The sequence below is a fragment of the Sarcophilus harrisii genome, chromosome 6, assembly GCF_902635505.1.
Source record: "Sarcophilus harrisii chromosome 6, mSarHar1.11, whole genome shotgun sequence".
NCBI lineage: Eukaryota > Metazoa > Chordata > Mammalia > Dasyuromorphia > Dasyuridae > Sarcophilus > Sarcophilus harrisii.
In genome coordinates this window covers 192,091,500-192,114,110 of record NC_045431.1, presented here as the reverse complement: position 1 = coordinate 192,114,110, position 22,611 = coordinate 192,091,500, and the positions used below count along the sequence as shown (strand labels likewise).

At 50.8% G+C, this 22,611-nt stretch overlaps 2 protein-coding genes across 4 annotated transcripts; one reads left to right on the top strand and one right to left on the bottom strand.

Annotated features, from left to right (window-relative positions):
• Positions 1-3,803: 3,803 nt before the first annotated feature.
• On the bottom strand, positions 3,804-21,449 carry PCGF1 (polycomb group ring finger 1). 3 transcript variants are annotated; one of them, XM_031941334.1, is made up of 10 exons: positions 21,077-21,449; positions 7,385-7,462; positions 6,871-6,976; positions 6,091-6,243; positions 5,295-5,366; positions 5,086-5,212; positions 4,704-4,737; positions 4,352-4,438; positions 4,142-4,222; positions 3,804-3,931 (listed from the first exon to the last, which is right to left on the bottom strand). In XM_031941334.1, exons 2-10 carry the CDS (start codon positions 7,451-7,453, stop codon positions 3,884-3,886), a joined length of 777 nt encoding a protein of 258 aa, XP_031797194.1. In that variant the 5' UTR covers positions 7,454-7,462; positions 21,077-21,449; the 3' UTR covers positions 3,804-3,883. The 3 variants fall into 3 exon arrangements, with proteins under 3 accessions (XP_031797194.1, XP_031797192.1, XP_031797193.1); XM_031941332.1 differs by lacking the exon at positions 21,077-21,449 and having other exon boundaries at positions 7,385-7,620; XM_031941333.1 differs by lacking the exon at positions 21,077-21,449 and having other exon boundaries at positions 5,086-5,191; positions 7,385-7,615.
• TLX2 (T cell leukemia homeobox 2) lies at positions 17,457-20,251 on the top strand. The gene is made up of 3 exons (XM_003773457.4): positions 17,457-17,891; positions 19,434-19,671; positions 19,895-20,251. The coding sequence occupies exons 1-3, from the start codon at positions 17,486-17,488 to the stop codon at positions 20,109-20,111; spliced, it is 861 nt and encodes a 286-aa protein (XP_003773505.1). The 5' UTR covers positions 17,457-17,485; the 3' UTR covers positions 20,112-20,251.
• Positions 21,450-22,611: the final 1,162 nt, after the last annotated feature.

Sequence of the window (22,611 nt, the reverse complement as noted above, 5' to 3'; positions counted from 1 at the left end):
GGCCTAATTTTAAAAAACCCCAAACACAACAGTCTCGCCTCTGACACTGACGTGTCTTACTCTCCTTTGCTCACAAGCTCCTCTTTCTCCCCTTTCTCTATTTTCCCCCCTTCCTCCCTCTATCCCTCCTCTTTACCTGGGTCTTAATTTCAGACCTCCCTGCTGTGGATCTCTTTCTCCTAAAGAATGCCTACCCCAGAATTCTCTCCTTGTGCCTGTCCTGAGATGTTTCAGATATGCTGGGGGCATCTCAGGTCTGAGGGGTGACATCTGGCCCCGAATCTGAAGAGAAGACATAGCTCTCCAGGTCGAGTCTGAGACAATGACCAAGGGCCCAAGGGCCAGGAAGGGGAAACTGGAACTGGGTGGAAAGCTGAAGGCTCTTGCATTTCCCCTTTTTCTTCCGGTCTCAGAGCCCTCTCCTTTTCCCTCTCATCCTATTCCTCTCTTCCCCTCCCCCTCTCAATGCCTGTCTCAGGTAATGGGGTTAGCCTGTCCCGGGGGGTGGGGGAGGCGGATAGAAATGCAGAGACTGAGAAGATGGTGATGGGATTTGGATTGGGGGATGGGGAGAAAAGAGAAACACTAAAAACAAAACAAAAACAGAAAAAAAATCCCAATGAGAGACACCCGGGAAGGCATAGTCACACAATGAAATAGAAATTCAAGCCCACAGACTAGAGACAGACATACACAGACATGAGGGAGATATTTTTCGAACAGAGGGTTTCAAACAGAAACAGGCAACCAACAGAGACAACCCAGAAACAGAGACAAAGATAAAAAGAGCATAGACACAGAGAATCTGAGTGACAAAGATAGTCGCAGACCCAGCAGCAGAAAAAGACCAGTAGACACAAGATAAAGGGATGGCCACAGAATCAGACACAGACCTACAGCTCATACAAAAAGGGAGGTCCCCAGTTTTTCAAGAAGTGAGTGTCTCTCCTGGGACTAGTGAAGGGCCACTGAAGGGATTTCTCAGTCTCCCCCACCTCAGATATCCCACCCCCTTGCCTCTTGCTGGCCTCAGGTCAAGGAGCCTGAGAGAAACTGGATCCATTGGATTCTGGGAGAAGGAGTTGGAGGAGGAGAGAGGGGTGAGTGATTAATGAGGGAGATTAAACCTCAAGGCCCAGAGGTCATCTCTCCCCCCCTCCCCCCCACCTCACCATGGGTAAATTGAGAAGGGCTCTTAACTTGGAAGAGGGCAGGGAGTGAAATCAACTGAAGATCCTCCCATTACCTGACTCTCATCACTCCTCCTCACTCCCACCCTCTGCCACAACCTCTCTACAAACCTGGTCAGTATGATCACTGATCCACCCCCCCCCCCCAACATCTTATGACAGTTGTTCCTTGAACTTCATCCCTGAAAACCCCCTCATTCCCTGTGACCATTGCGACAAACTTGTGCCATGATCTCAGGTAGCCCATTTCTGACCCATACTGCATACATCACAACCACTGACCTCACAACCTGTCACTGAATTTTCACTGCCCTCATAACCCATCCCCACCGTTACTGAGTCTGCCCTTCCCTCATACATCTTAACAGAGTTCCCATGACCCACACCACTAAGGCACCGCTTACAATCTGGTCACAGTCCTTATCTCCCCCCATCATTGAAGCTCCACACACATACATGGGGGTCTCATACAGCCGCTACTCCTTGAAACCTCATTCCCCCACCCTTCTCACTCATATCTCATCAATGGACACAACACTTAAACCACTGACCCTACCTATACCTCCTAAACGCTCACAGCAAATCACTTATTGATCCAATGTATTCCTGGAGACTGACCACTCCATCCCATCCCACCTCAATCATTCCCCATCATTGCCTGGCTCTATATTTTGCCATTTCTCCCCTCTACACATACGACCTATCAATATTTCTTAAACCACATTGTACTCACTACCAGTTATTCACTTTTCTGTATTCCTCTGGGATTTTGGGATGAATTCAGCCAAAAGTGGATATGGCCATACATCCCTTCATGTTATAGGTACTGGGAAACAATTCCTATCAAGATCAAAGCTTGGCTTGAGCTGTATCCCAGAAAAGCCTCTCAGCCCCATTTCCTCATCTGTTTTTAAGGTGCTCACTACACCTTCAAGACTTGAAACAAGTGGTATATAAAGTAGGAAAACTTGGATTTAGCTCTTCCACTTCTTGTGATCCTGAGCAAATCACCTTCCTTCTCTGAGTCCGTTTTGGAAACGGAGTTTCTAGTTTTGGAAGCTAGAGAATCCAGAATATTTGCACCTAAATGTCTTGCCATTATAAATTTAATTGAAAGTAGAGGGGAATGGAAACAATGTAAATCAACACATGCTATGTTTTTCTTTTGTGGTTTTTTCCCTTTAGTTCTCTCCCAACATGATTCATAAGGAAATGTATTTTTTTTTTAAATGTACATGTATAACCAGAAACATTTTTTTTTTAATGTGGGGGGAAATCGATACCTAGAAGTGCTATATTCTGTCTTCAACTTTGTAAATCTGCATCAGATGGTACGTAACCCAAGTGCTCTGGTAGATACTTTTAGGATTTAGAACCAGAGAAAATGTCGGACCCTCTCATCGAATAGACATAAAGCACTTTGCAAACCTTAAAAATGCTTCATCTCTGGGAGAAATGAAGTCCAGAAAAATGACAATCAATTGAATCCAAGTTATATCAGCCAAGACCAGAACTTGAATAGGTTCTCCCAAGATCCTGAATGCAAAGTTGTTTCCATAACACAGTGCACGTGTCCATATGTGCTACATTCGATTTTACTTTTCAGTCCTTTGGGGACATCAGGGGGAGGGCAAGGGCAGGGGAAGAGTCACCTTCATCCCTGACAGCTGGGAACAGCTGTGGGGCAGAGGGAGGGAAGGGGAGGAGAGAAGGCAGAAAGCCGAGGACAGACAGCATCCAGGACTCTCAGCTTTCTGGCCAGACAGGAGGGGCATGTGGTAAGGGCTCCCGATACCTTTTCTTTCTCAATTCTTATTTGGAACCTGGTGCCATTCCTCTGTTCAAATCTGGACAGTTTCCCTCCCCTCCCCCCAAAGGAGCTCTTCTTCGAGACCCCTGGGATCCAGATCACAATGAGGCCCGTCCCCCTCCTGAGATGAAGACCCACAATGGGGTACTCATTAGCTGGGGAATAAAGGAGGCTGGTAGATTTGGGGCCCAAATGGCCCCACAGCTGGTCTGAATCAGTGGTGGTGGAGAGGGAGCAGCTGCCAAAAAGAGCTTGGCCAAACCTTTCCCCCCACCCCCTGTTGATGAAAGACACAAAGAAGATCCAGACTAGTGGTCTGAGCCTATGGGTAGAAGCATCTTTGAATGGCATGGGGGGAGGGGATGGTTGGTCCTGGGCAGTTTCAGATTTAGGTCCCCACCTTTCTAGGCTACACACTTGGGGTGTTCCTCCCCCCCAAAAAATCCTGGCTATTAAAACACTTGATCACTAGGGCTTTTCCCTGTTCAAGGCTTCATCACACCTAAAGCTGGGTCCCCCTCACTAGGACAGTAACACCCCTTCCCCTTCCTGGATTTCAAAATTTCTAACAAAGTTGTTCCAGCCCTCCACCGAATCCATCATAGCCCTGGCCAAGAAATCTTCAAGTTACTGCTCACTGATCCCTCAACATATATTTAACTTTCCCCCGTTTCAGTCCAGTACAAGTTACCAGGACTTGAATAATGAGAGGTTAAGAGGTGGAAAGAGGAAGGAAAGGGAGAAGCAATGTAGGATGAGGGAGAGAGATGGCAAGAGGAAAAAATGAGAGTTGAAGCAGCCAAAAGTGCTTTTTCACTTTTATTTCAAAAATAAAGCCACTGTGGGTGCATAAATATCTGGGGTGGGGGAGGGAGGCCAGCTTCTACCTCCTTTTTTCTTTCACACTGTAATGCAGGAGCAGGGGTGCGGGCTAGCAGAAGAGAAGAGGGGAGAGATGTTACACACCTTTCTCTAGCCATAGCTGCCCTTATATTTCCCCATCATCCCCTTTCCATTCTTCCCTTCCCCACCTTCACACCTCCCTTGAACCAACCACCCTTTTCTCTTAATTTCCTCCCTGAATTTCCTCCTGAAACCCCACTCCCTCCCAGTCTCTCATTTCCCCAAACCTCTTCCCCACCTTGCCAAACCATCGAGACAGCCAAATCTGTTTCATGGTCATGTGATCTGGGAGAACTTCATTGTCAAATAGGAGCTGTACCTGTAAGGGGGAGGGAGGAGATGAGGTCATGGGGACACTGGAATAGGGAGCCCCTTCCTCTCCATCCCTCGGTCCTTCCTCCTTCCCTCCCTCCCTTTTACAGCTTCTTCCTGTTACAGTCTAACTTACATGTTGGGGGTTCAGCATTAGTCTTCTACACAGGACCCTTCGGAGATGCCGAACCTCGGCTCGGACAGAACAACGGACGAACTTGTGCTGAATCCAAGTCAAGAATTCCAAATTAAAATCTCAACTCTGCCACTATTAACTATTTAAGAAGATAAATCCCGTCCTCCTCAGAGCTTTGAGGGTCCTGATCTGTGTAATGGGGACACCACCCGTATAACTACCTCCAGGATTACTGTGAGCAAAGTATTTTGCAAATCCTGAAGTGCTCTAGAAATGGGAGCTGCTATGATTATTATTACCATACGAGGAAAAAGTGCTATTAGGATGGAAACCTCCCTCTCAGCCCCCTTACCTGTAAAATGCTTTTACTTTTGTCTTTGCCGGAGCTGTTTTGAAGGGAGAACAAAGAATGATTTAGGAATCTACTAGGGAACCTGCCCCCATCATTTCCAAAGCCCCTCCCTTTCCTGGTATTTCTCCTTCCCCCTCAAGTCTTTATTGTAGTCTTTATTATAGACTCACCTCCTAGATGGGGCATGAGCTGGTTTACTTTCCACCTCCCCACTCTGCACTAAACTCGGGGGGTGGGGGTGGGGGGTGGGGGGTGGGGGGAAGGCCATCACTTTGGACTAGATTTCCCTAAGTACACAGCAAGGCATGATTGATAGAATCACTTCCCTACACCCTCCCCCACCCTCCCACCCCGCCCCATCACGCCCCATCACACCCCTCACCTTAGTTTTTCTAAGCATAGGCTGAGCTGCTCATCATAACGGTAATAGTGTGCTTTTGAATGGTCAAAGCTGTTGAAGGGGAGACCAAGGGTACCCGGGGCTGGTTCTAGGAGAAACACGGTACCCACTATCACAACCCAGTAAGACTGGTGATGAACAAGGAAAGCTCTGGGGAGGAGGCAGGTTACCTTTCTTTAGGCTATATTTACCTTCCCCGGTGGGCTGGGTGACTCGGTCCAGGCCTCGTGACTGATAGAATTCTCGTATCCTTTTTTCTTCACCTGCAGTGGAGGAGAGGGGGGAGGGGGAAGAAAGAAAGATACCTTAGACTTTGCAGTTGCTTTTCTAGTCCTGGTCCCCACCCTTAATTCCCACAGCCCAATTTTATTCCAGCTGGAGCCAGAGCCAACAGACAGACAGACAGACACACAATCTGACACACATACTGAGACAGACACAGAGACACACACACACCCAGGTGGGGATGAAGGATGTCACTGTCCTGCCAGCTCTCCTGGGAGCTTTGGAATCAGGCAGAGCTAGAAGGGTCTTTAGAGATTAATTGGCTCGGCTCCCTCATTTTCCACAGGGGTACATAGACCGGGAGTGGGAACAAGACAAAGCACAAATAAGTAACCACAAAGTCAGCTAAATTACACGAACAGAAACAATCATAAGAGCCAGCGCTCTGCAAAGCCCTTCGCAAATATCTTTATCCTCACATTGGCGCTGCTATTGTCCCCGTTTTACAGATGGGAAAACCGAGGCAAAAGAGCCCAGAGTCACAGTTTGATGGTGTCTGAAGTGGGATTCGAACTAGGGCTTGACTCCAGATTCAGCCCCTTGGGATCACAAAGTCGGAGCTGGAAGAGTCTTTTGGAGGCAGACGGGCCCAGCGCCCTCGTTTTTCCTGAGGGCACCGAGCCCGGGGCAGAGTGGGAAATCTAGCTGGCCAGCCCAGAACCCGGTGCCTTTCCGATTTCCTAGGGGGCGGGGGACACTCACTGTCCTGCAGGCCGGGCACCAGCTTGTACACGATGTCCTGCATGACCCGATCCAGTTTGAGGTTGAGCAGGGGCTGGGTCTCGTGAATCTTTATGTTGCACATGGGGCAGTATTTGCTGGTCTGCAGGTACTTCACTATGCAACTCTTACAGACTGGGGGGGGAGAGAGGCCACACACCTTGCAGCCCTCGTCCCTCCCTCACCCTTGGGTAAAGGGGCGTGGGGGGGGGGGCTCTGCCCAGAGCGGGAGAGAGGTCCCGGAGCGGGGAGGCTCTGCTGCCCGGTGCGGGGGGACTCTGCTCTGCCCGGAGCGGGGGGAGAGGCCCCGGCGCAGGGGGCTCTGCTTGGAGCGGGGAGGCTCGGCCCGGAGCGGGGGAGAGGCCCCGGCGCGGGGAGGCTCTGCTGCCCGGCGCGGGGGGCTCTGCTTGGAGCGGGGAGGCTCGGCCCTACCCGGAGCGGGGGAGAGGTCCCGGAGCGGGGAGGCTCTGCTGCCCGGTGCGGGGGGACTCTGCTCTGCCCGGAGCGGGGGGAGAGGCCCCGGCGCAGGGGGCTCTGCTTGGAGCGGGGAGGCTCGGCCCGGAGCGGGGGAGAGGTCCCGGAGCGGGGCGGCTCTGCTGCCCGGCGCGGGGGGCTCTGCTTGGAGCGGGGAGGCTCTGCTGCCCGGCATGGGGAGGCTCCGTCCATCCCACCGGTCCCCGGGCTGCGGGAGGGCCGAGTCCTGCCGGGAGCGCGCGGGGCGGGGAGGGAGGGAGGGAGGGAGGGGGCGGGGAGGACCCTCACAGGTGTGCAGACATTCCGTGATGGTCGTGGCGTCCACGAAGTAGCCGGCGCACAGACAGCAGACGATGTGCTCGTTCAGGTCCTTGATCTTCACCCGGACTTCCTCCTGCAGCCAAACTGACCATCACTGACTTTCTAACTGACCACCCCGATACCCGACGCGAGGCGGCCGAACAATGGCCCCCCGCGTCGCCGTCCGCCCACTCCCCTTAAGACCCCTGGGGATCGAGGCGTTGGGGGGTGCTCAGTGGAGCCCCCCCCTCCGCCTCTGCCCAGCAGGGGGCTCCGCATGCAAGTCCGACTCTAAGCTCAGTAAGGGGGGGCGATAAGGGGGTCACGGCGCGCATGCGTCCTAGTTGGGGGGTCGCCCCCTTCCCAAACAGCACGCACGCGCATCCGGTACCCGGCCGCAGCGCAAGCGCATTGGGCATCGGGCCAGCTGCCCAGGCGCCCGCCAGCCCCTGGACCTCGGTTCTTCGCGCCACCTGGCGTTTCCAGCCTGGCGCCTCCGTACCTCGTTCCGCAGCGGGTCCATCTTGTACACAGACTGAAGCTGGTTCCGCAGCCGCATCGCGATCGCCATCGGGCCCCCCTGAGGAGACGCCATCTTAAAGGCTGAGCCCGGCCAGCCACTTCCGGTGCCGCCTGCTGGGCGGGGCCTGTCTCCAGGCAACGGGGGGCCTGGTCCTTTTCTGATTGGCCTCCCCTCCCAGAGCCCCGCCTCGCCGCTCCCCGCCCCTCTCTCCCGTGTGCTCACCTGAGCTCGTCCCGCCCCTAGCCCCGCCCCACCAGGCGTCATAGCTGCCGAGGGGGCTCTTGGCAGCCCCGCTCTCTCGGCGAGGCCGGAGCCCGGCCACCCCGAACCAGACCCAGCGGAGGCCGCGGTGCCGGTGTCTTCCGGAGGCCGCCGCGGCCGAGGAGGAAGGCACCCCCGTCTCCTCTTCCAGCAGCTCCCCCCGGGGGTCCTCCCCGGCCGAGCCGGGTCTGTCGGGGGGCGGCGGGGGCGTCTCGCGGGGAGCATCTCCCGGGACGCGCAGGAGGCCGCCTCGCGAACGTCTGCGCCCGAAAGCGGGACCCTCCGCGACCGGAGAGGAAGCGCGACCGCGGTCAAATCCGGGACGCGGGGCGCAGCCGTAGCTCCTGTGCGCCCGCCCGCGCCGGATCCCCTGGCGGACCTCCCCCTGCTCCTCCTCTGCTCGCTGCCGCGTCGCCCCAAAGGGCCCGTCCCATGTGATCCCTTTTCCAGAGCCCCGAGGGGTCCCCCTCCCTCCACACCCCAGCCCCGATGCTGCCCGTCTCTCTTCCTCTAGGTGTAATCGGCAAACACTCCGTAAGCGCTGGCTCCGCGCCGGGCACTGCGCTAAGCGCGGGCGGGGGCGGTCCCCAGAGAAGCAAAAAACCCTAAAACCCCACAACCACGGCGATCCCGGCCCTAAAGGTGCTCCCAGCCACGAGATCACGCGCAAATCCCAGCCTCAGCTACCCCTCCATTGTTTTTCTCCTTCAGTTCAACTCCCTCTGGGTCTCCCCATCTTGGTTCTCTCACCCCCGTTTGTCCTTCGGTGATACCCATCCTCTAGGCCCCCAGTGACCGTCCACCCCATTGTTCTGCTCCTGGCTACAGCACCCTCTCATTTTCTCCATCACTGTGGTCCTTTGTTTCCCCCATCTGCTGATCCTCCCCACCCCCTTCCTTCATTCCGGCCCTCCAGTAATAAACCTCCTCTGAGGGAATCTCGCAGGCTCTTGGGGACTATCTTTGGAAGTTTCTCCTGGCTTCTCTGAGGGGAGGGGCCCATAGGGGACTGACAGTGATCCCCCATCCCCCTGCTGCTGGGGGGCAGGCCCGGCTTAATGATGGTGATTTAATCATTGGCGCCTGCCAAGGCCTGGGACAAGCTAATGCAGAGCAGATGCTGAAGGGGGCGGGGGAGTAGATGAAGGGACAGAGGGCACACAGCAAACACAGACAGACACCACCCACACATGGATGGATACACCCCCCCCCCCCCCCCCCCCCCCCCCCCCCCCCCCCCCCCCCCCCCCCAGCACCCCCTCCGCACTCATACCACACCCAGATACAGACTTATACAATCCTCCTCATCATGGAATTGCACAGGAACTTGACAGACACTACATACACATCCCAGACCCAGACATGCCACACACAGACAATACCAGCACGTTGTATGTCAGCCACACACTGAGACAACACTACTCCCATTCACCGCATACTAACATCACATAGTGACAGACATAGAGAACCGTAAACTAGACAGAGTCAGGGACACCCACACGGGCATGGACCAGGCAGATACTAAGACATTTGTAACCCTAGTGCTCAGAAACACAGACACATGCATACTCACAAACACAAAAGACACACTATTCATCACATTGCTCAAATAATTACTGAGCACCTACTATATGCCCAGACCTGTGCTGGGTAAAAAGGGAAAAAATTTCAAGCAATGTCCTCAAGAAGCTTATATCTAGGGAGACAAGACAGGCACAAATAACCTCAAAACAGCCAGATCGTAAAACACAAGTAGTTATAATAACCAGCATTCTGCAAAGCTTTTTTTTTTTTCACATGTGTGCTGTTGTCCCCACTTTGAAGATGAGGAAATAGGCAAGAAGGATCGACTTGCCCAAGGTAGCTTGTTAAGTGTCTGAAGTGGGATTTGAACTTGGGTTTTGACTCCACAGATTCAGTCCTCAATCCATTGTGCCATCTTCCTGCCATCTTCCAAGATAACCAGGAATAAGATTGGCATTACAAGCACAACAACAAAAGCACCACTAGATTGGAAATTAGGCCTGCATTTTGAGCCCCAACTCTGCCACTTATGCATGATTTTGAGGCAGTCATTTCAGTCTCAGCCGGTTTCCTCATTTCTACAAGGGGGATAACCTGCAACTCTATCTTCACCCCACAGTACTTTCCTAAACCTTTACCCTTACTCTTTGCCTTCCCTCTTAATGCCCTAGGGAAACAACTCTGACCATCCTCCCTTAAATCCTCCGCCATTGATTGTTGCTCAAGTCTTCCAAGCCCTAAGGCTGGTTATTCCCCACCACCTAACTCTGCTTCTGCTCCAAACTCACGTGCTCTGAAGGGAGCTGGAGGAAATCATGCAACAGTGCTCCCTATAGCCATTACAAATTTATTATCTAATCTCAATTGGATTCTAAGTGCAGCAAGGCAATCTTTACTCTTCCCTAATTGATTCTCTATCCCATTCACCATAGAGTTCTAAACAATCTTCTCAAACCTGCCATAGCACTGCCCTCCTTTTCACATCTAAGGATCTTGATTCATATTTTTATTAATATATAACCAAGGTTGCCAACCATCTTTGTGTGATCTTACCTATTTTTAAAATAAATTTTTTTTACATCACTTATGTTTCTCACTGTGTGCTTCCAAAATGCTATCCCTTTTAATACAAGATATAAGAAAAAGCTTCAGTAAAGCCAATATATTGAAAATATTTGATGTTACATGTATTCCATATCTATGGTCTCTGTAAAATAACTGGAGGCATCTTGCTCAAATATTTTCTTTAGGGTCAAGCTTGCCTTAATGTTCAGTACCAGTGATGCCTTAACTATCAAATCTATTCCTCATTTATCATCCTTTTTGACCTTTCCATAGGAAAGTTGATAACCTTTTCTTCCTAGATACCTTCTCCTTTCTGGGTTTTTGGGGCCATGTTCTCTTGGCTCCTTCCTTCCCTAATGTGTTTTGCTTGTCTTATCCAGATTTTAAACCCCAGCTTTGGATGTATCTCAATCTGGCTTGAGCTTTTCTATCTTCACTTCTTTTCCTTTTCCTTTATCTCGTCTTCCTTTCCCTTTCTCTTCCCTTTATACCCTCAACTCCCTTGAGTTCAATCTTATCTGTGCAGCAGCCCTCCAAATCTATATGGATCCCAATCTCCAGTCCCTATTTCTCTCCTGAGCTCTGGCCTTGCAGCAACAATTGCTGATTAGACATGTTGAGCTATAGATGCTTAGGCACCACAAACACAACATATTCAAAGGATAATTCCCTCCCTTTAAACCCACTTCGCTTCCAAACTTTCCTAGTGGCGGAAATCACCATTCTTCTAGTCATCCAGGTCCAAAATCCTGTCTTTCACCTCATCCAATCAGTTGTCAAATCTTCATTTCTAACTCTTACTTCTCTCCCATATTTCCTTTTTGCTCCACTCACACATCCATTACCTTAGTTCAGATCCTTGTCACCAGTTGCCCAAATTAGGGAAATGTTTCCTATTTGGTCTTTCTGTCTCTCCTAAGTCCTATTCACCATACAGTTACCAAAGTGATCTTTTTTTTCTATAGAACCAGTCTGTAATACACATATCCAATAAACTCCAGTAGCTCACTATTACCCTTAGGATCCTCTTTGACATTTAAAACTTTTATTAGACCTTGGCATTATCACACCTTTCCACCCATTTTTTTCTTACCATGTGAAAATTTTAAAACAATCTATAAGCAAACCACAAAACTTCTGTTCCAAGTAATTAGCAATGATTCCTTGAGATGCTCTCACCACAGTGCTTAGAAACTGAGGGCTCCTTTGATGAAAAGGCCTCATTCCCATTTTAATACTCAAAGCAACAAAGAGGCAATTTCCCAGCAATGAGCCCCTATCTCCATACTTCATTTTGGCCTTGTGAAACCCTGAGGCCCTGCCTAGACAAACTCTCCTGGATCCCTTGGAATGGTGTTCCTTCTTTCCCTAATGGTAATTAGGGAATTCAATTTTTTTTCGCCCATGACCATATCCATGCTTGTCAGTGTTGTTTAGTAGTAAATATTTTTTGTATTTTTACTAAATATTTTTTAGTATTTAGTATTAAATACTATTTACTACTATTTAGTCGTAAATGAATTAGTGGGTTCCAGATCAATTCGAACACTCCCAACTTCCTGTCTAGCCTTTTGATGTATTACTCTTCTCTGTACAATCTATGATTCAACCATACTGACTTTCCTGTTATTCCTCCAATTTCAATATCCAGGGCTTTGCACTGGATGTCCCAAGCCTAGAATGTGTAATTACCTTAATTCAGTTCACCTTGAAAGCTCTTCAGCTCAAATACCACATTCTACATGAGGCCTTTCCTGATTCTTCTCATTTGCTAGTGTTTTCCCTTCCAAGGTTACCTTATCTGTTTTATATTTGGAATATGCATATACATATGCATATACACATACATAATTTTGCTTCTCACACACCTACCACAGAACCTGGCATATAATTTGATGGATTTTATTGACTTCTTTACTAAGACCCTAATTGGATGTTTTCTTTGTGGAAGTAACTTTAGACTCTCCAAAGAGGAGTTCTATTAGGTCTTACTAAGTTGGGAAAGAGATTGAATATTGATCCAACAAAATAGAAATGAGAGACTATCGCTTTGGAACATTGGAAATACTGAGATTCAACCGTTGAGATTTTACTGAACCCCTTTCAGATACATATGTCTTCTTCATACCAGTTTAGCTAAGTGCTTGGAGGCTCATCACCATAGGCTGGTTTTCAGGTAATGATTTGAGAAGCCACAGAAATAAAATCGTTCAAGCTTGTGAGAAGTTGAACTCTTCAGTCTGTATAGCTAGTGTCCAAAGTGATGAAATCACATGGAGTAACACCTACATCAACCTATTTTCTAAGGCTGGGGCAATAAAACAGTACTTAATGTTTATTAAACGCTGAATACTTAACAAATCTCTCACTTGATAGAGCAGAAGTACCACATTACAAATATCTCAATTGATAAGAGCAGAAATATCACATGGACAAATTATGGGAGGTAAAACTAGAAAAGTAGAACAAGCCAAATGGTAGAGAGCCTTGAATCTGGGACTTTATTGACAGATTAGGGAGTCATTGGCAGTTTGATGAAATGACATTTTAGAAGACTGGGGTAGAGGAGAGACAAGAAAGTCAGCTTGGAGGGGGTTGTTAACAGTATTTAAAGGATTAGAAAGGTATTTACTGTGTAACTGGAGAGGAAAGACCAAACCTGAGAATGGTTTTTAAGGGGAAAAAATGACACAGATTATAAATAGGAACAAAAACTTGAGACAAGTTTTGGAATAAATAGGAACTAAGGAGAGAGCCCAGGGCTAGAAACAAACTTACTAGTCTTCAGCAAAGAGATAATAGTTTAAAGATGGAAGTGGATTAGCTCTCTAAGGGTGGGTAGAGAGAAGAAAAAAGTTTAGACAGAGGAACAACATTCAAAAGAATAGAAGCAAAACTGGGATGGTGCAACACTGTGGAAGTCAGTCACATTTCAAAAAGGTGGTAGGTAAAAAACAGTGCTAAAACCTAAGGGGAAACATTTGAAAGACTTCAGAGATATGCTCAATTCAGTGATCAAACATAACTTCAAAAGACCGTGCAATCTTTTGGCAAAGAGGTAACTAGATACACAAAATAAACCATATTTTTTCAGATATGACTAATATATTGATTACAAAAGTTTAAAAACTCAAGGTGTGGTGAGAAAGTATTAACAGTGCTATATTAGCCATTCATTTATGACTAAGTTCACATTTCTCCAGCAGCACTTTTTAAGAATTACAAAATACTTTCCTTAATGACAGTTTTATGTAGTAGGTAGCATGAATATTATTCCCATTTACAAAGGAAACTGAGCCTGAAACGCTAAATAACTTCATCATACAGGTAAGTAAATGTCAAAAAAAAAAAATTTGAATCTGGAGTGATGAGAAGTTTGGGGAAAGAGTTTGTAGGATCCTAAAAGCCAGGTATAATGTGAACTGAATTGCAAAATGTGGTCAGAGCTGTACTGTAGAAAGATAACTCTGGTTGAATGTACTGGAGTTAAGACCAGAGGTAGAAGCATCAGTTTTTAAGACCATTTAGTAATCTACTTAGATTTTAAAAATCTGAATTGAGTTGAGAGAAGTAGGGACAAAGAGGAGGGGACAAACATAAATGATCAATCAAAGGTCAAGTGGGCAGGCCTTTGCCAGTGTCACAGTGTCAGAAATGAGATTCAAAACTAGGTACCCAGACCCCCAGTCCAGTGCTTAGTCTGACAGTCAAAAGGAAGCAAAGGAGGCAGCTAGTGGTTAGAGCACAAGCCCTGAAGTCAGGAAGACCGAGTTCAAATCTGATCTCAGACACCTAAAACTTCTGTGTGACCCTAGGCAAGTCACTTAATCCCAATTGCCTCAGCCAAAAAAAAAAAAAAAAAAAGTAAAAGACAATGAGGAAGGAGAGAGAAAGAAAATTGGGGAAGAAGGTAACAGAGAAATTGAAATTAAGGCAGGAAATATGAGAAAAAGCTTAAAGATGAAAAATGTGAACTAAAGCACAGGTATGCCCTGATAGAAAAGGTACTTCTACTGAAACAAGATAAACAGAGAGATGAAAGTGGAATTTGAGATAAAGATAAGAGCTCTAGAGGGAGACAAGATAATCACAGCTCATGCTGAATGATCTCTATCTTCTCTGGGATATAGGAGGTGAGGTCATTCACTTAGTAGAGGGGTAAATGTGGGGCTTGTGGGCATAAGTAGTAGGGCATAATCCTGTGGGGAATTCAGTAAGAGGCTCAAAGAGGTGAAAAATTGCTTAGCCTGAGGATCATATATAAGTGGATCAGCATGGATGTATAGCCACCGTTCTGCTTGGGTTGTTACACATAGTTCTTCATTTCTTTTCCCCATTCCTGCTCTCTCATTTCTCCCTGTCTGTTGGTTGGTCTTCCTACACCCAGTCAATTGCACTTCACCATGCTCATCCTTGCTGAAATAAGAGTTGGGGGTCACTTGTGAGACAACCTCCCTTCCCAGGAAGCCAGGAAAGCAAGAATAATTTGGGACATTTTCTGATGGTTGGGAAATTTAAAAGGCAGAAGGGACAAGGAGAAAAAGAGGGGTTAGATTATTATAGAAGGAATAGCTCATGGAAAGGAAATATTGATATTAGATATCCTTTTGTCATCACTTATCCCGTTCTGGAATAGTCAATCAACTCTTGCTCCTTTACTTCTCTCCCAAAGGAATTATTATGGCCTCTACAAACAAGAGTTATTTTCCCAGTAAACACACGATTAAATTCCTTCCGTTTTCCTAAAAATAGCTGAATGGAGAGGCATTGTGGTATGAGCTGGAGAACTGTGGGGTTGAAACCTGCCTCCTAACACTCGTTGTGGGACCCTACAATAGTCATTTCCCCTGTTTTCCTTATTTGTAAAATTAGGCGGTTGGATCTAATATTAAATCCTATGATCCGATCAGAACTTGGCCCAAGCCAGTCACTTTCGAGGCCAAGTGACCTACCCAGTAAAAGCTCAAGTTTCCGACTTCACAGTGTGGTAGTGAAAAACACTTCTATAGAAATGGAAATTGTTATTCACGACAGTCACAACAATCTGACTGGCACGATTTGAAAAGTAGGGTGGGGCTGACACCCAGAATTCAGAGAACTCTCAATCCCAAGGTTTTTTCTAAGTACCAGACGCAGAAAAGAGCTGATGGATCGGGGAGAGAAGAAGCCTCTGCCCTGTGCTCAGCCCCAGGCGCCCCGGCTGCTGGCCCATCTGCTAGTAAGGGAGGAGGAAGGGAGGGGAGGGTTGCCATGAACTAATCAGTCAATCAATTCTCCACTCCGACCACCAGCCTTCCTGAGTGCCCACTCAGTGCCACCGGGATGGAACCAAATCTCTCTGAAAAATGGGGGATCGGAATCCAGGGGATCCAGTGCCTATCCCCGGCTAGTCGGGAGGCTGGGGAACCGGGGACAGGGACCACGTCCAGCCCTTCTGGGGAAGGCAAGTAGCCTGAGGCCAGGAGTTAAAAGGATGGGGGAGAAGGCCCTTGGGAGAGAACAGGGGTCCATGGGGAGATGGAGTTGCACCCCCTCCCCGCTCCATGTCTGACCGGCACGAAGGCGCCAGGCCCCCCCGGGGCCGGGCCGGGCTGGGGAAGGTAATGTAATTCCGGCGCCGCTAACCCGATTACCACAGCCTGCGCGGGGCCGGGCGGCGGCGGGGGCGGGTCTGGGGTGGGGGGTGAGGGCGGAGGCAGGGCTGGGGATCCCATCCTGGGGAAGGAGGGGTAGGCATGCAGAGCCAACTACTTTCCAGATCCTCCATCCCGCCGATGTCAAGGTCCGAACCTCCTAAATCCCAATTTTCCAGTGCAACTACCGATTCCCTATGACGAGGCCGAGGATGGACTTTAGGTAATTATCAACGGACTCGCTAAAGACTGGAGGAGTCGCTGGCTGCAATAACTCCGCGCCACTGACAGGCCTCAAGCCGGCAATTCCGGGTCCCTTTCCCAAATCCCGAGAAGGCAGATGAAAGGGGCCCCTGGAATAAGGCAGTCGGAATGGATTAGAAACGAGCCCCTGAAGGGAGGGATTCTCCTCCATCACCGAGGATTCCGCGGGCTGCCAAAAACAATTGACAAGCGATAGAAGCAGCGGAGCTGCAGTCACCTTTGGTCTGATCTCAAGAAATCGAAATCCCTAGAAATGGGGGGAACTGGACCCCGAGTGAGCCCAAGCAGTGCACTTTGGGGTCTCCTCGAACGAAGTCAGCAAGTGCAGCTCATATCCAGGCTCGCTTCTCTGGCCCCACCCCATTCGCTTCTACTGGGGCTCTCTGATCTGCGCTGACAGTCTGGCCCTGCCAGCATCCCCTTAAGCCGCGCCCAACTCGATCCCCACCCCGGGGCACCCGGTCGATCCTCAGGCCACCCCCAGCTGTCCCTCCTCCTCCGGAGACCTCCAGTCATACCAGTGCCTAGCCGGGTACAACGAGATCCTAGCTCGAAACTAGGTGGCCCCGGAACCTAAACGAATCTGGGGTAGCTAAGAGGTTCTGCCCAGCCCAGGCCCTCTTTCGAATCGAGCTGAGGCCTCGGGCTAGGAATGCCAGCCTGGCAACACCTCCAAGCCGGACAACCTCAAGGCACCTGCTGCTGAGGCAAGGGCGTGTGGGAGAGGTCTTCCCTTCTCTCCACCCTTTGACCCTTCCCTCCCTTCCTGCCTGCGGGGCGCGGTCCCAAGCTAAGCTCAGAGCTCACCCCCACCTCAGCTGACCTCCCCCGTCCCCCCCCCCCCCCCCCCCGCCCCAAGGCTCGGCATCTGCTGCCCCACTCGCTATACGCCCCACACACCTCGGCGCAAACAGGAGGCTCTTTCCCTTTAACGAGTCGGGCCGGCCCCGCCCCGCCCCCGGGGGCCGAGCTGTCAGTCTTCTCCAGAGCTGGCCAACCCGATCCACCCGGACTTGGGCAGCCGCAGCCCACGGTCCGTCTATCTGTGTCCATCGGTCTCGAGCCCCGGAGTCCGGACGCCAGCCAAGTTCGGGGCCAGGGCCCCCGGGTTGCGGGTCCGGGAGTTACCCCACTCCCAGTCCCGACCGGAGATGGCGGCCCCTCTGGGCCGCAGGGCAACAGGCACAAGTCCGGACCCGGGCAGCGCCTAGAGAAGATGCTCCCGGAGCCCGCGGGCCCCTGAGCGCCCGAGGCCGCCCCCATAACTGCAGCCCCAGAGAACTCTCCTTCCTCACCTCCTCCACACGACCAAGTCCCGGCAGGTCCTTTCGCCATGGATTCGGTCGGACTGGCACCGCAGACCCTCCAGCACCATGAACCCATCAGCTTCGGCATCGACCAGATCCTCAGCGGCCCCGAGCCCCCGGGCAGCGGCTGCCTTGGCCCAGGTCCCGGCCGCGTGGGGCAGACAGAGGGTGCTCTGTATACTGGCGGATACGCGGGACCCTCGGGCTATGGACCCTCGTGCTCATTGGCTTCTCTTCCGGGGAGTCACGGCGGGGGGTCCGCCGGGGGCGTCATCCGCGTCCCCGCCCACCGGCCCCTCCCCGTGCCGCCCCCCACCGGGGGCCCGGCCGCAGCCCCAGGCACCCCCGGCCTAGGCGCTGGAGGCGGCCTATCAGGCCTTACCTTCCCTTGGATGGACAGCAGCCGCCGTTTTGCCAAGGACCGGCTCACAGGTGAGGGGGTGGGGTGGGGCAGGCTTTCACCTTCATCCCCATCCTATTTCACTCAAGATTCCTTCCTTTCCGGTGCATCATCCCTACCACTAGATACTTTGAAACTCTTGAGCATTACATCCTCATTTCCTAATTCCACCTTCCTCACTAATCTCGGGACTGCCTCAAGAACCACCACTGCAAAGTGCTAGCTATCCCCCCGCCCCTTAGCCCCGCAAAATTCTCACATTGCAAACTGACCTCTCCAAACATTTCCAAGCCTCCAATTTCCCGATTCCATTTTTACGTATAAAGCCTCCCCAATTTCCAATTGCCCAATTCCAGGATTTCCTTGAGGAATCCTTTATCTCCCCTCCCCTCCCTCCATTAGTATTCTTAGACTCTGGAGTGACTCACTCCTGGGGACAAACACTTGTTATCCCCACATCCAGGGCAACCAATGAAAACCGCGCTTCTCAAGATAGGTATTTCTTTAAAATTCTGTTCTAATTCTCCAATACTAAAGACTCCCATTTCCCAAGACATTCGGGAGGAATTCTTTCGCCCAATTTGATCATTCGATTTTCATTCCTGAATGCCCACTCCCCTTCATCTAATCCTAAAACGTCCTAAAACGACTTTTCCTATTTACCCCATTCTTGATCTACTTTTTCCCTCCCAAATTTAACTCTCCGACATTTTCTGGACACCTAATTTTAGGATACATCTAAAGATACCTTTTCTTCCCCACAAACATTAGTTCTCCTTAGCATTACTGACCAAAGTCCTTTTAGCCCGGCATCTCCATCTTCATCTTCAGATTATCATTCCTGTTGGGCGTCTTCGTTAATTAGTCTACCCCCTCCTTAATTCTCACTAAACCTGACTTCACTTTTCCCTAACCTCAGGACCTGAAGCTTAAGCTTCTTAAGAACCTGGGTCAAGATGAGAAGGAATCCAAAAATACTCTAGAAACAGAATAGTTTGAAAGCAGCTATAGGAATATACACATTGAAATAGAGGAAATCTCAGGGAGTGTGTTCAGTCAGGAGCTCTAACGTACCCCTAACTGCCGAGGGCTATGGGCATATGGGAGCTTGGTGTAATCTGACTCTCAATATACTCTATTCCGGCGCGGATCTGGCCTACGGGTCAGAACATGGTCCCGGGGAAGAGCAGTTGATTCCAACGTTTTTCGTTTGTCTCCTTTCTCTGCCTCTGGGACTCCTCTCCTTCAATCAAAGAATGCTCCTCTGGAGAAAGGGGCCGCCTCAAGAGTCCAGAGAGTGTTTTGTGGGGATGGGGGTGGGGTGGGGGGGGAGGAAGAGCGGAGTAGGGAACCCAGCGGTGCTGGTTACACGATTCCGAGCCGGTACAGTATCTGGGTTGGGTTTAGTGAGGTAAGGAGACACAGGTGTCCGATCTGGGTACCCCCGAGCCTGCAAAAGGGTCAAGAAGGGTTGAATAGTCCAGATTTCCAGCACAGCCAACTGCTGTGGCTCGGCTCAGGGCAGCCACCGGCGCTGGCTTGTCTGGGACACTCTTGTCTTCCCCTCCCTCCAGCTGCGCTGTCCCCGTTCTCTGGGGCCCGCCGCGTGGGCCACCCTTACCAGAACAGGACGCCTCCTAAGCGAAAGAAGCCGCGCACGTCTTTCTCCCGGGCGCAGGTGCTGGAGCTCGAGCGGCGTTTCCTGCGCCAGAAGTACCTGGCCTCAGCCGAGAGAGCGGCGCTAGCCAAGGCCTTGCGCATGACGGATGCGCAGGTCAAGACGTGGTTCCAGAACCGGCGGACCAAGTGGCGGTAAGGGAGGGATAGCCTAGGCAGGGAAGCACCGGACACGCTGCTGTGAGGGGGAGGGGAGGGATTCAGGGGAGGAAATTAGTAGCAGACAGGTCAGAGTTTCCCAGGGAGTGAGTCTGCGGGTTCTGCTTGCTCGGAGTGGCAATCCTACGCCTCTATATTAGTGGGGGGCGAGGATAGGAGGGGCGGTACCTCTAACCCAATCTGCTAACTCCGGATGCAGGAGGCAAACTGCCGAAGAGCGGGAGGCCGAGAGGCACCGCGCGGGGAGGCTGCTCCTGCACCTCCAGCAGGATGCTCTGCCCAGGCCGCTGCGGCCGCCGCTGCCGCCAGACCCTCTGTGTCTCCACAACTCCTCACTGTTCGCGCTGCAGAATCTGCAACCCTGGGCTGAGGACAACAAGGTCGCATCCGTGTCCGGTCTCGCCTCCGTTGTGTGAGGGGGACCCTGGTTCTGAACTTAGGAGATACAATTCCACCCCCTCCAGGACTAGGCCAAACACTGCATCCCCAGAACCTCTCCACAGACTGGACGTGTGCCTTCTGCACCAGATACCCACCTGGACGGGATACCTTGTCTTATCTCCATACCAGACATCTCTCTCCTCCTGCATAAAGGGGGCTGATTTGCCACTCTCACCTGGACCTGGTTGGACGCTTTGCAGAGTTGGCCTGTCACCTATACCCACTTTTACAGAGCCAGACTGTCCTTGGTCACCAATTGTCCATGCATGGAGGGACCAACACATTGCGTCCCCAACAGGACCTAGCTAGATACTCCTGCTGGGAGAGGACCCTGTGCTCAACTTTTCTATACCCACCCCTGTTCCTCTTCCACACTGGCCACAACCCTCTCCACCACTGACCAGACGCCTCTTCCTTTATCCCCTCCTCCTTCCTGGAGGCTGCTAAGTCCCAGGTTCTGACGAAGCAGGACTCCAGCTCCCTGCCTTCACTGAGCTTACGATATGAGGTGAGGGGACGTCAAGTTCACAGGCCATGGATACTTGGGGCTGGGGAACTGGCCAGAACATGCCTTCCCCAGGCGCCCCCTTTCCCCTTTCCTCTTTCCCTAATTGATTAGTTCGGGGAATAAAAAGCCCGTGAGGCGAAAGCGAGTTCTGTGGACTCAGGCAGATTCGTTCCCCAGCTCCGTTAAGGAGGCCTCGGCGGCCTAAAAGGAGAAGGGCTCCTTCTCGACCCTATCTTCTTCCTTCCCTGTTCCCGGTCCCCTACCCACCCCCGTTGCGGCTCGCTCCCATTGAGGCTCCGAGGACTCACATTGCTACAAGATTGCGGGAGAAGGATTCAGACTTCCCTAAGTGTCCGCGCCTCCCAGCCCAGCCCAGTCGAGTCCAGCCCAGCCCAGCACGAGGTCTCTGCCGCCTTTTCTGCCCTTCTTCACCTTTTCTACCTGAAGCGGGAGGGACCTAGTTGGACCAGCTGGGCCGAGTGTAACAAACCAATGAGATCAGGGGGTGGGACTGCCTGATAAAATTTAGCCAATGACAGCCAGCGAGGGGCGAAGTTTAGGACTAGCGGGCGGGTTGCCCGAGTCCGTCGGCCTGCGCTTTGGAGAATCCGCTACCGCATCTGGCTCCGGAGCCAAGCGCACTTTAAGGGAGTGGAGGCAGAGGGTATCTCTGCAGGAAGAGGGATTGTGGGGGTGGGGCGGGAACCTCGTGTGACCATGACCCTGACGGTTACGAGAGGGGGCTCAGGGTGGAGAGCACGCGACCCTTAGGACTTGGGGGTGTCTCTGTGTTAGTGGCCGTTAGCGTGTGAGCACGTGATCACGAGGAGTGCGTTTGAGTGGGTGCCGTTGGGGAATGACCAATTAGGGGTTTTCTTGGGGGGGTCATTGTAGGGGAGGACTTGACTATTCAGAAGCATGTGGATAGGGAGTTCCCATCAGGTAGTATGAGGAAAGGGTCAATAAGGAGGGGGGAGTCAGAGACGGAGTACCCAAAGACGCATCGGTACTTAAGGATGGGAAAACAAGGGGGTGTGCCAGTATCAAGTCTAATCAGATAAAGGGGTATGTATGTCACTGAAAAAATTACTGAGGAAAACTTGAAACCAGACAAAAGGAAAGTCATTCATTGTGAATTTCTGAGTCAGAATATTGAGGAAGTGGAGTTTTTGGAACCTGCAGCACCTGCAAGATGGATTAATAAGGGAAAAGAATAGTAACAGTAGCTAACATTTATATAGCACCTACTATGCACTTTGCTAAGTGCTTTATAAATGTCAAACTTGATAGAAGTAGGGAAACACAAAGTGATAAAAGAGAAGTAGGTGTGTGGATTTGAGAAGGGTTAGCTGTGGGACTTTTCCGAATTCAAATTTACAGGATTTCTTGCCAGACTGAAAATAAGAGGGCAAAGGAAAGAGCCAATAGATTTATCAAAGATAAATCGATGGTTGTGCAGCTGGGAGAACAATAAAGGGAGAGGAATAATGTAGTTGGGGAAAAAAATGAACGTCTTGTAAAGAGTTCCAGGCAAACAGAATAGTTAGGGATGGTTTCAGATCTATTCAAATTCAAATACAAATGGCAATTTAAAAATGCAAGAAGGAATGAGTCCAGTAGGATGGAAAGACTAAGAAGAGTCTTTGGAGGACTTGGGAAAGGAGACCAAGGTGTCCAGAAGAGGACATCATGTCTCTGAAATCCTTCCAGCTCTCAGCCTGTGAGGATGGTGATAGTGAGGTGCCTAAAGCAAAGGTTAGCGTCCTTCTCTTGGCTGGTGAAGGTGGTATGGGATTGGGATGGCTCAAAGAGGGAAACTGTGTGTGTGTGGGAAGAGGAGACTACAATGTCCCCAAGAAGAACCTGGGGAGAATTTGGGGAAAAGGAAAAGGGGCCTGGGGTGGCTGAATGCAGCCTATCTCAAAATGTAATGCACTGATTTTCCTGGAAGGCCAAAGATAGCTGTG

Bases quoted from the DNA above. Each gene is read 5' to 3' on its own strand.
- PCGF1 (XM_031941332.1), bottom strand. From the start codon at position 7,477: ATGGCGTCTCCTCAGGGGGGCCCGATGGCGATCGCGATGCGGCTGCGG. The intron at 6,244-6,870 runs GTGAGGGTCCTC...CTCCCCCCCCAG, and splicing joins CACGGAATGTCTGCACACCT to TCTGTAAGAGTTGCATAGTG. The intron at 3,932-4,141 runs GTGGGGAAGAGG...CTCTTCTGCTAG, and splicing joins TGTCTCGATGGTTTGGCAAG to CCCGCACCCCTGCTCCTGCA.
- TLX2 (XM_003773457.4), top strand. From the start codon at position 17,486: ATGGATTCGGTCGGACTGGCACCGCAGACCCTCCAGCACCATGAACCC. The intron at 17,892-19,433 runs GTGAGGGGGTGG...CCCTCCCTCCAG, and splicing joins TGCCAAGGACCGGCTCACAG to CTGCGCTGTCCCCGTTCTCT. The intron at 19,672-19,894 runs GTAAGGGAGGGA...CTCCGGATGCAG, and splicing joins AACCGGCGGACCAAGTGGCG to GAGGCAAACTGCCGAAGAGC.